General features: G+C 49.4%; 1 protein-coding gene across 5 annotated transcripts in view; it reads right to left on the bottom strand.

Annotated features, from left to right (window-relative positions):
• Positions 1 to 2418: 2418 nt before the first annotated feature.
• The window catches only part of SMCO4 (single-pass membrane protein with coiled-coil domains 4), a 62270-nt gene continuing 52316 nt past the window's right edge, over positions 2419 to 12372 (bottom strand). For 4 of the 5 annotated variants that reach the window (XR_013999957.1, XM_081152733.1, XM_081152732.1 and 1 more), the window contains one exon: positions 2419 to 3143. Coding sequence is in view for 4 of the 5 variants with exons in the window: in XM_081152733.1 (XP_081008859.1) it covers positions 2880 to 3059 (180 nt within the window). In the remaining variant the exon portion in view is untranslated. Of the gene's footprint in view, positions 3144 to 12042; positions 12108 to 12372 lie in introns of all 5 variants that reach the window. The other variant, XM_081152735.1, reaches the window with a different exon arrangement.

The following is a 12372-nucleotide window of genomic DNA, read 5'->3' as shown; positions in this document are numbered from 1 at the left end:
GGAAGCTGGCCTGGATGTATGTCCTAAGAGCTGAACACACTGACAAGAAGCAAGGGAATGGCCATTTATTGAGCACCTAAAATGTACTAGGCACGATGTTGATACCATTGTAATCAGCTAATTATTAATAATAGAAAAGGAGCAAAAGGGGGGCCAGACGTTATAGGCACATCATTTGGGCAGCTTCACCAGGAAGCTGCAATTTCACACTCCCCAGGTTCATTCCCTGCAGGTCACTGGGGGAAGGGATGGACAAAGGGGAAGATGGGCATACGCGCAGTGAGTCAGGCACTTTAGGAAGGTGCTTGCTGCCAGTCAAACCGTTGGCCACAGGGGGTGGGGCCACTATCAACGCACGAAAACTTGGGAATACATAATCCCCAAAACAAAGGAGTTCACTTGCTGTCTCTTGGTCTCTGGTTTTAGTTTTGCTCCTAATTCCTTGCAGTCACCCATGCTTCTTCCATAGTCATGTGACCCTGCGCACCCCACATGCAACGGACTGAAGGACTGCAGCGGGAAACACACGCTAAGCTAGCCTGATGCTGGACTGAACCTGTGCTCCAACATGGAATGGAACTTCTGGAAACTGGCTTTGATACCAGCTCTGCTGAAGCCACAGCCACACTTCTTCTAGGACAGGACAAAGGGAAATGGGACAACTCAGAGGTGTAATTCCACAGAAATAAAGCTTTCTACAATACCTCACCCTCCCGTGGGGCCTCTGGAAATTCTTATCCCAGCGGCACCCAAGAACCCCACTTCCACCAGTAACAATGTCATGACCTTTCCTACTTCAACGTATCTTCCCATCATCCTCTGCAGAATAAAATGAGCCTGACTTGATAGCTGCAGGGCAACTGCTGCTCAGAGTCTGGAACCTGACCGAGGTGACCTGGCTGCAAAGTGGCTGAGTTAGGACTCACCCGTGTTTCCCATTCCCAAAATATATGCTCTTCTCACAGCATATCCAACATGTCCTAAGAAAGAATACCCAAATATTATCTTAAGGAGCCCAGGGATCAATATTTCGCCTTGATGGCTGAGGGTGTGGCTCCTCTCCCCCTGAGCAATGGATGAGGGACTGAGCAGGATAAGATACCCAGTGGGCAAAGCTGAAGTCACGGCCTGTTTGTCTAAAGATGGCATCTAAGGTTGTTCGCATCATCTGTTACCAGGTGAGGACTGTTCACTCACACCTGGGCAGGAAAGATTTCTATAGACTGGGGGAAATCAGTATTAAGAGGTAATAGATCTTAATGATCAAGAGCATGAACTCTGAAACCAGACTGTCTGGGTTTAAATCCCACCTCCTGTTTTGCTACAAAATAATCCAATGTGGAGTGCATGTGAGAGTGCCTGGATGTGGGAGGCAGTAGAGATGGATGAGCAGGACTGGTCCCATGTGGGTTTGCTGAAGCAGGTCAATGGGTACATGGAGTATATTGTATTATTCTATTTTTGTGTATGTTGCTCAATGAGGCCAACAAGCACGGAGGCTCCTAAGAGAACCAAATAAAGGGGAGGAAAATAAAAATCTAAGAGGAACTTTATTCGAGCAGCCTCTGCATTTGAGAAATATTTTAGTAAATTGTTTTCCAGGGCCACGGGCACTTGAGTGTAAGGTGGCATGGTGTCTCCCACCGAGACCAACTCTCGCAGAGGCCCGAGAGCCCTATCAGCCCTGCCAGTCCCAGGATGTCCAAGCATAAGTTGGAGACCTTCCTTTCAACAGCTGCTTCGTCTTCCTGAAAGATTCACTCCAAGAGACCGGCCCCAAGTCCTCAAGAACAGCCTGGCCATCAGTGAGCGCATCACGTAGCCTCTGAGACCAGAACAGCTCTTCTCTCCCCCCAGATCTCTCTGTAATCAGCAATGACAGGAGAACAAACACAGAACAGTCACGTGAATCTGATTTCCAAAGGGGCTGGCTGCTCCATCAGAAACCAGGACAGGGCTAACAATGTCTTTAGAATACAGTGAAGCCACCCTGCTGGCTTGGCCAATCTGCATCAGAAATTCAGCTGGACTGCCAACAATTTGCACCCTTTCGGCAGGAACAGAACCAAATCTGGCCTTTCCCTGCAGGACCACTTCTTCGTTGCCATTTGCTAAGTAGTGCAAAAAGCACTTGCAGTCATATCCAATTAGAACTCTTATTTTGCTAAAACAGACCAATTAACACACCCTTTCTTCCCCTCTCACAATTCTCTCAATCCTAAAATGATCCAGTCAAAAAGTACAATTTTCCTGAAAGTGATTCACAGCTGGGGGTGAGGAGACGGAGAAAGCCTCAGGGGAAGTGTGGAGGGAAGGGAGACATTGGCCTGAGAGGGAACCCCGGGGACACACAAGCACCTCCCAACAATTTCGGAGAGCAAGGCTGCCCGTTGGCAAAACCAGATAAACATCCAGTAGTTAAGGCTATTATCTCCTTTATTCGAAAAATAAATATTTCACTTTTGAGTCGACATATTTAAAATCACATTAAGCACAGAGAAGAAATACAGTCCCTTTGGAAATTGTGGACACATGTAAGAAAAGAGTCATGTTCAAGACAATGGGGATGGGGTGAGCACTGATTCCAACTCATTCATGATCCCGAGATTCCTCCTCTCACCAGGGGGAGCTACACATGGACTTAGGAGAGAAAAAGAAACACACACACACGGCTTTGAAGTCTGAAAGGCACATGAAGTGGACCATAAGGTGTATGGCACGTTGACTGATAAAACGCTCCCTATTCCCTCCCAAGAAAGTGGAAAAGCTTTAATCAAGTCAAAGAGCAGAGAAGACAGGTGCGCTCCTGCTCAGAGCTCAGCATCAGGAAAATCTGACAACGAAAGCCATGTTTCTGCTACTTTCCCCTCCTCCGGCGCTCACTCGGTGATGGTGGGGCGCGTGGCCACGTACACGAACACCACAATCAGGAGCACGACCACGGCCAGCGTGGGCAGCACCACCGTGGTGATCTGCTGCCGGGCCTCCTGCATGGCCTGCTTCCGCTCCTTCTTGTCCTTGGACGTCTCCTTCTTGGGCTTCCCTTTGAGCTGCCGCATCTTTCCTAGGGGATGCTAGGAGGGCGTGTCCAGAGAGGGTTCTGAAGAAAAGGTCACACTCCTTGGGTCAGGGCACAGAACCTCCTGCAGAGAGAACAATGATAAAGAACGAAAGGAGTGGAAGGAGAGAGAAATGATAAAATTAAAGGCAAATGCTACACTAGGAAAAGTACCTGCTACTTACAAGGGGTTAAGAATAGCAGAGGTCACACGGTAGAGGTCAGCGTCAGCCCCGCTAAGTGTGGACCGGGGGAGCTGGATATACCCGAGGGTAACACCACCATCGGCGTGTCCCGGCCGCGTGCACAGGTACGCTGTGAGTGTGTCACCCGTGTGCTGAGATAGCACCTCTCAGCCCCACGGGGGGCTGGGAAAGGCCCTGAGTTCCACATAAGCACAGTCACTAGCAAAACACTAACCTCACTGCCTCCACTCCAAGGAAAGAGGGGCCCATTTCTCCCTTTCAAGGCTCTACCTACTGTCTCTGCTGTTCTGAATTCCAGTCCTCCCAGCCAATCTCCAGGATCAAACCGCAGACAACCTGCAGATTTCAGGCATGTGGCTGGCCTCCTGCCCGGATGCCTGACCTCAGGCCAGGGAAGCCTCGCTGGCACTGAAGATGGCTCAGAGGCACCACCTTCTCTTGTCTTCCATTGTTTCCTTTGCTTGCACATGCCAACCTTCCCGAGTACCCGTGTGTGGGGCACTGCTGGAGGAGTCGAGGAGGAAAGGGGTGAATGACCTGGCTCTATCCTCATGAACCTGCAGTCTAGGGGTACATGACGGGTTGAAGAGTGGAATCTGAGTCAGACAATGAACAGAGATGGCTGAGCCTGTGGTCCTGCCACCCTCTTTACCAGGGATTCTCATCCTGAGGTTCTTGTAAATTCTATGGCCCGGGTAGGGTGCTCGGGTGGTGAAGCAGTGCTATCAGAGGCCTAGCGATAAATAAAACCCAGGGACAACTACAGAGCAACAGCTCCATATAAGTCTGATTCTTAGCTTTAAAAAGCAACAGAAATACACTTTGGCTGATTTAAATTAAGAAGGAGTTCACTCAAAGGCCTCTGGCATGTCCCAGAATCCCCAGAAAAGCCAGAGGACCAGACTCAGGGAATGAGCAAGACGGCAGCCCAACTCATACCACAGGCCACAAGGATGCCACAGGTTGTACCACCACCTGGACACTGCACACTGGAGCTGTAGGCCCTGAGGCCACCACCACTACCCTTGGAAACTAGATACAGCTGCTCTCACTGCCTCCAGGATGAATTCTGCAGCATTACCAGCTGGCTTTTCTGCATCACCAGCTCCCCATGTGCATCTGACCAGCCAAGCCAAGGCCCACAGCATGCCCACAGTCCAGCTTCCCAGCCTCCACAGTAAGTGGAATGTTTTCTAAACACACAGAAGGAGTGGGTGTTGGATATGGGGTAGGAAAATAAAGACAAATGTCCATCCTAATATCCTGGGAGACTAGCATGTAGTTAGGTGCTCTCAGAGGCAGAAGAGCAGTGTACACCAATATTCTAAACACACAGAAGGAGTGGGCGTTGGATATGGGGCAGGAAAATAAAGACAAATGTCCATCCTACTATCCCGGGAGGCTAGCATGGAGTGAGGTGTTCCCAGAGGCAGAAGACCGGTATATGCCAATATTCCTCTACACATAGGCTTTTGTAACAGGAAATTGTGTGCCCAGTTCTGTCCTAGGGCAGTGAGTAGCCAACGACATTTACACCTGAGTGGCTGTGTGAAGAGGAGGAGTATGGAATGTGAACTGAGTTGGAAAGGTCGTACATACCTTCCTGTTGGCAGAAAGATCTCAATCTCTTACCACTCTTCTCATCCCATATGGACGCCAGAACTTTTTTGTATTATCCACAATCAGGCAGAGATTCTTACGGTGCAAGATGAGTAATATTACACTGGGATGTCATAATGCCAGCCAAAAGCAACCATTAAAGGTCAGGGCGACCCCACTTGGGCAAATGTATAATTTCCATTAGGTTTTTAAAAGTACCCACTATTGCTTTCCTAAGACCTGACAGGTGTAGAAACCCCTGGCTTTACCAATTTTCCTTTTCAGATCTTTCAGAGAACTTCAGACAGACCTGGCTTCAAACTCAGAACACACCCCCTTACTGGCTGAATGGCCTGGGGCAGGTGACCTACCTTCACTAGGCCTCAGTGTCATTGCCTGAACCATGAGAACAACTTCTCTCGTAGAGGATGACACGTATGCAGCATTCTACCCACCTGAGAAAAGCAGTCCAGGCTGGCTGAGCCAGACAGAGCCACTCCCTCTCGCACCCCTTGCCTACTCCGAGACCCTGAGCAGAGCTCAGTGAGCTTCTCTGCACCTCAACTACCACCTGGGAGGAGGTAATAAGGACAGTGCCCAGCCCCCTCCTCACAGGACCATGTGAAGATGAGACAAGAATCTGGGCCACACGGTGCTTGGCATAGAGAAGGTAGCTGACACTCCTGGAACTTACTCCGGTGGACAGAGCAGGCTTATTGCCCCCATTTTAGAGATGAGAAAACCAAGGAGCAAGAGGAAAAAGGTCTTGTCAGTGTCAACCAGTCTGTAAATACTATCAGTGGCTTCTAACAGAGCAATGGACAGTATCCCTCGTCCAAAGCTATGAGGCATGGTCCATTTTCTCTTTGATACATCCTATGAGATTGTTTTAACAGACACCAGTCGTTAGCAAGACTCCGATTTGTAGCCATTTTCCCCTGGAGTTAATGGCCCGTCAGGCCTGTGAGGGAACGGAGGGCCCTGGCCCTGCTGTAGCCCCACACAGGACTGGCTGCAGGCAAGCAGCACCGGGGACCCAGACTGAGGAAGGGCCCAGCACGGCCCTGACTTTCACCCTGTTCTCACTGCTGTCATCTTCTCACATGTGTGCGGCTGACATTCCAAGGCCCCAGCTCTAGATGACCAGCTCTAGACATTTGTAATGTGCAGTTCTCGGAGGCTTGGGAAAAACCTTGGGTTGCTGGTGACAGTGCAGATTTGATCAGGATTTAAAGGACAAACACACTGGACTGAATTCTGGGTTCTTCTTTAGGCTTATAGGGGCGGCCTCCTGTCCTCACTCACCTGTGGTGTGGGCCTCAAACCACGGCCCCTTGCTCTCCCTGGGGAAGAAGAGTCAGGGAAAGCCTGTCGGAGATGACAAGTGAGGAGAGGGGAAGGGACCACCCAGGATGAAAGCGGGGCAGCCCGGCAGGCAGAGGGAGAGGAAGAACTCCGGGGAATGGCAGGAGATGAATCTGGAGGGGGCAGCAGAAGCCAGGTTATCCAGGGGCTCCGAGACCACAGTGAGGAGTCCGGTTTTATTCTAAGAGCAGCGTGAGGCACAAAAAGGCTTCACCCCGGGAGGCACATGGTTTAAAAAAGCTCCCTATGGCTGGACCAGTCCTGTCCCTGGAGAGCGGGGCACAGGGAATGAAAAGGGAGGCTCCTGGAGCAGGCCAGGGAGAGAGGGGGTGGCTCATGGGGGAGGGTCAGTTGACGGAGAAGAAGATGGAGTCAGGTTGTATTTTGGGGGTACAACTGGCAGGACCTCCTAGAGATCAGACACGGTGCATGAGAGGAAGGGGGAATCGCAGGTGACCTAAGGTTCAGAGCTTGAGCAACTGGTAGGTGGTGATGCTGCCTCAGGAGCTGGAGGAGGGTGGATCTGAGAAAGGGCATGAAGCGCTCTGTTCACACCTGCCCATGTGAGGGCGCCTATTAGACATCGCCGTGGAAACATGGAGACGGCGACGGGCAAGGGAGTCAGGAGCTCAGCATGGGCTGAAGATCTATATTTGGAAGTCATCAGCTACTAGGCGACGTCAGCCCAGCGAGGGCAACACAGATGGAGGACAGGGCCCAGCGAGGGTCCTGCAGCACCTGACAGTCAGAGGACAGGTAGAGGAAAGCAAAGGAACCTGGGGAGCAGGGGCATGTGAGGAGGGGGAGTCCTGGGACCACGAGAGTCAAGAAGAGCACTGCTTCGAACCTCTATTGAGAGACAAGGTGAAGCTAAAGACGCATCGACTGGACTCTGCCCCAGGATATGTACCATGAGTGACTTCGTGGAGTGCGAGTGAGGCTTCAGATGAGGGCTACTGAAAGCGCGGATCCCAGGCCACTACTTGTCTGAGAGAGAGAGAAAATTGCCCCAGAATGTAAATGCACACACTGCTTCCTCCATGGAGAAAGTTTTGCCATGAAAAAAATGTCAGCTGAATGGAATTATGCATAGTACACAGCTGATTTACATTCTGGAGCAGACTTCTTAATTTTCTAACAACTTGGCATAAATGGTTCCCATGCAGACACTTCAACTCGCACTCAGACAGACACTGGTCTGAAGTTCTCCAGAAGAGCATGTGGGGCTGAGAGAGAAACTAGGGGATGTTTGAGGGGTCCACAGAATGAAGAGATGGGTCGAGAAGATGGGTACAGGAGGAGAGAGGTCTGTGCTGTGTGCTGGGAACAAGAGGCTTCTATTTTCTCAGTGAAACAGGAAAGGGCTCCTGCTTCAAGTCTGGGGAGTCGGGGAGCAGGCTGGAGTAAAGAGAAGGCATGAAATAGCCATCATGGAGGGTGAAAAGCCAAAACAGCAGGGAAGCACCAGCCCTTAAGGTTAATGCTCTTAAGTGCTTGAAATCCAGGCTCCATCTCCTCCTGGAGGTGCTGAGGACCACCTGCCAAATGGTCTGGCCTCAGCCCACTGGACCACGCCTGCTGCGCCGGGGGTGGCTCATCCAGACTCTGCCAGGATCTTTAAAATGTGTGGCTTGCCTTGAAAAGATAAGCTGGGCCAATCAGCCTGTTTCAGAAATCTAAACTAAGAAACATGAAGGGACACTGAAGCTGGACAATCACACAGATGTAGGCACCATGGAAGCCATCGATGCCATGTGCATTAGACAATAAAGGAAGCCAGGTAGGGGAGAGGAAATGAGAGCAGAGGGGAGGACCCCTAAAACTTGGAGAGAGGGGACTCTGCTCTTGCCTTTCTAGTGCAGTTCCTATAAGGCCCAAGCTCTATAAAAGCTCCTGTCCTTACCTTACATTGATGTTTTCCTGTATCTTATGATAGACACCGCTTTTAACTTGAGTTGGCTCCAGTGGGTCCCTGTGTCATCCAATGAAAAGAGTCCAGGCTAGAGTGATTACTCCAGTTTAAAAATGGGAAATCCACAGCCTTGCCGCTGTCACAAAATTAGGAAGTGGCAGAGTCAAAGGTCAAACCTACATCTGCCTGACCCCAAAGCCTGTAAAGTCCCATCCTTCTGTGCCGGCCCCACATATCTTCCCAGCCCTTCTCCCAATTTGGGGTCACGTCCTTGCTCACCAGCCCCCTGCAGAGAGGAAATCAAAGACAGGGCTCACACGGCATACTCTGGCCTCCCTCCCACCAAGCAGTCCAGGCAGGTTGGAGAAGACACTACATGAGTTCCAGCTTTACAACTGCAGCTGCCATCTGGCTACCCCACTGCCTCTAGTTCCCCTAACCAGGGAAACGGAAGACTTCACAAACACCCGAGTTCCACCCAGTTCTAATGAAACACCACCTGCTCTGCCCCCTCCCCCATCAACACTCACGGCAACTAGTCAGCCCTGGACATTCCAGCTGGTCCCCAGTATGTGTGGATGGGCAGCAGGGAGGCAGAGAGAAAGGGAGGAACACATTCTTTCAGATAGAACTGTATTAAGTTTATAATTTTTCTCCAGTTATAACTTTCCAATCTTTTTTCTATAAATGTGTACACACATTAAATTATGTGTACTTTTTTCCCAATTTAGAGACCATAATGTACATACAGGGTTGGGACCCTATTAGGAAAACAGCAGGAGCAGAGGTAAGAACAGGGGTTTGAAATCAGGTTTGAGCCTCAGCTCTGCCAGGCCTAGTTGTAAGACCTTGGGCAAGGTACTTAATCTCTCATGTCCTGACTTTCCTCCTCTGTAAAATGGGATAAGAAAACCTGCTTTATAGAGTAACTGAAAAAATTAGAAAAAATGTATGATCTGAAGTATCTAGTACATCTGTGGACCAGGCCACACCAGATGCTCAATAAATGGCACATAGATGGTATCAGTGGGTACTAGATTTATTAGGGTGATCACTCTAAGTTGTAGAAATGTCTAATCACTCTGTTGTACACCTGAAACTAATACAATATTGTATGTCAACGGTAACTAAAAAATTTTTATAATTTTTAAAAATAATAACTAAATAAATGGCACACAGTAACTTGCTGTCCAGGGAGGCATGTCCAGTGGACATACACCACGTGACCCATAGATGATGAAATCCCTCCATTTTTCCTCCTTTCCCTGCTGAAAACTACCAGAGTTATCAATCTGATGCTGGGCAGGTTTGTTCAAGGGTCTGATAGGAGAAGGTTGGTTCCAGCTATGGAGGAAAGGTTCAGGATTACAGAGGCCACACCCAATTCCCATATCCCAGGCCTGCTAAACCAGCACTGCCTGGTAGCCACCAGCCATAAGCCACATGTGGCACTTAAAATCTGGCTGCGATCCAAACTGAGCTGTTTTGCAGTGTAAAAGACACACCAGATTGTGAAGTCTTAGTATAAAAGGAAAGAACGTAAATCATCTCATTACATTTTTTATACTGATTACATACTGAAATAATATTTTGGCTACATACTGGGTGAGATAAAATAGACTGTAAAATAATTTCACTTGTTTGATTTTTACTGTTATTTATTTTCCCACCTTGTGCATGGGGAAACTGAGGCACTATAAAGTCTAGATAACTTCCATAATACCATCTAGGTCCATCCATGTTGTCATAAATGGCAAGATTTCCTTCCTTTTATTGCTGTATAATATTCCATTGCATATATGCACATCTTCTTCATCCATTCACCTACTGATGGACACTTAGGCTGCTTCCATATCTTAGCTATTACTAGTAATGCAATGAACACAGGGCTGCCTATATCTTTTTGAATAGCTTAAGACAAGCAATTCATCTTACATACTAACCGTAGAGCTGTAGTAGAAATTCTATAGTAGAGTAGAAAAAGTTATTGTAGAAAAAGAAAACTAGCTAGCTACCACCTATAAATGCTCATTTCATTCTCAACAGTCTTGCAAGGTTGGTATTTTTACCTGTATTTTACATGAAGAAACAGATTCAGGAAAGTATGGTGACTTGCCCATGATCAAAGACTAGTAGGAAACCAGCACAGTTTCAACCTCAGTGTAAAATCAACCTCAGTGTAGTTAATGAAAGAGCAGAATGAGGATTTGAACTCACACTGAATTCCAAAGCCCATCATTCCTTTCTACCTGACTCCACTGTGCCTCCCAGTCACCCCACAATTAAAAACAGCATTATTTTTCTGAAGGCTCACTACCTGTTGAGCTACAGCCCAAAAGCCTTCTACAAACACACAAACATGACCACAGCCTTTATCCCATTTTGCAGACAAGAGCACTGAGGCCCCTGGTGACAATTCCAGCAGTGCAGCTGGGATTCAAACCTAGCTCAGAAATTGTGCTCCTCCCACCCCACACAGCTACCTCCAGGTGGCCGGACCATCCCTGAGAACACACACATCCCCTGGAAATGATGGGATGCAGAATCAGAAGTCCATGCCTGGTTCCAGCCCGTCAGCTCCAGAAGCTGAGGACACAGGGAGAGTGTGTGAGAGGGAGCTGAGGCCCTCCTGAGCTGATCTCCCTTGGCAGCAGATAAAGCCTGGTCCTTATATCCACACCTGCCCTGATTCCTGGAGGTATCCCTGCATGCCCCCCATCCCCTGCCCAGGCAGGTGGTGCATTAGCCCTGGGTTTATTTCTTTATTTTTAATAGTTTATTGATTTTTTAGAGAGAGAAAGGGAGAAGGAGAGACAGACAGAAACATCAATGGGAGAACACAACATCGACTGGCTGCCTCCTGCACACCCCTACCAGGGATCAAGCCCACAACCCAGGCCCATGCCCTGACCGGGAATCGAACCAGCAACTTCCTGGTGTACTGAGGACATCCAAACAACTGAGCCACACCGGCCAGAGCACATTAGCCCAGGTTTAAAGATGCCCCACATCCTGCCTGAATTCCCAGGTGGGTCAGGCTGCTCCAAAGGCTATAGGATGTCACAGGCTGTTGAAGGGGTGCCCCCCGAACACAGCGTGACCTGGCCTGGTAACAATGTTAAGCGGCTATGGACTATGTCAATTGTACCCCCACCTCCCCGCACAGTCAATGCGAGTACAGACGCCAGGCCCAGGCGGCAACTCCCCCGGAAGACCACTCCCAGGGATGAAGGCCGAAGGCTGCCCACAGACTCACTGCCATCCACTTCTTCTAAGGGGCCATAGCTCTCCTGAATTCAGAAAGGGCAGTTTAAGGTGCTCCAAGAAAACGGCTGCATTTTTCTCCTACTTCAAAATCAGGAACTCGAATGAACAAACAACACACAAGAAAGTCTATGTGGGAGGATCTCTACCGTCTCTGCTCGTAGCTGCGTCATTATCTTAGCACGAGCATCAGAAGGGCTGAACTGCTCCACGCTCCATGCTAGGAGCCCGGGAAGCTGCCCTGGGTCCAGGGAAACATAAACTGTGTGCTTGAGAGAGAGCAGCAGCTCTGTGGTTCATCAAGTGTGCTGGCTTCACTTTATGTCCCCGTATTTAGCCATAATGGGCCTGTGATCGCTGCACTCCAGCCTGCCGCAGAGAGTGGGGGCAGGGGGCGGGCAGGCTGCCAGGAGAATTGTGCAAGATGGGACTCCTGACACCCGCTAAGCACCTGCTGATAATATGAGCGCCTTCCCCGGGAACACAGACATGAACAAACAATGACAGCTACACACACGCCAGCCCCACAGCCCCCCGCTACAGAGGTGGGGAGGGGCTCTCAGGCTCTCGACCTGACAGCTAGTGGGGTGATCAGAGCTACAGACAGACAGAGCTGACACAGAGAGACATGTACTTACTTCTCTCACCAAGGGCAGAAGGAAGAAGAAAACAGGTAATTTGGTGGCAGCAGAACCAGGTACTCCTAAGCAAGAACAGGAAAGAACCTCTGGGCGGGTTGCTAGTAACACATAAAAAGCTAGGGTTCTCAATAAATTCGATAACATTCCTTCAGCACACTGGGTTTATAAAGTGCTTTCCTGTGCATCTGTTTCATCTTCACAGCAACTGCCTGTTATGTGCCACTGTCCTTATTTAACAGGAAAAGGAGACTACAGAGCATTTAAGCTCCTGTCAGAGCTTCACTCTTCCTCCTGGCACTTCTAGGATCTGTGGCCCTGAGCATGTAA

The sequence above is a fragment of the Miniopterus schreibersii genome (genome assembly GCF_964146895.1).
Source record: "Miniopterus schreibersii genome assembly, chromosome: 12".
Lineage (NCBI taxonomy): Eukaryota > Metazoa > Chordata > Mammalia > Chiroptera > Miniopteridae > Miniopterus > Miniopterus schreibersii.
This window is presented reverse-complemented; position numbering and strand designations above follow the sequence as displayed.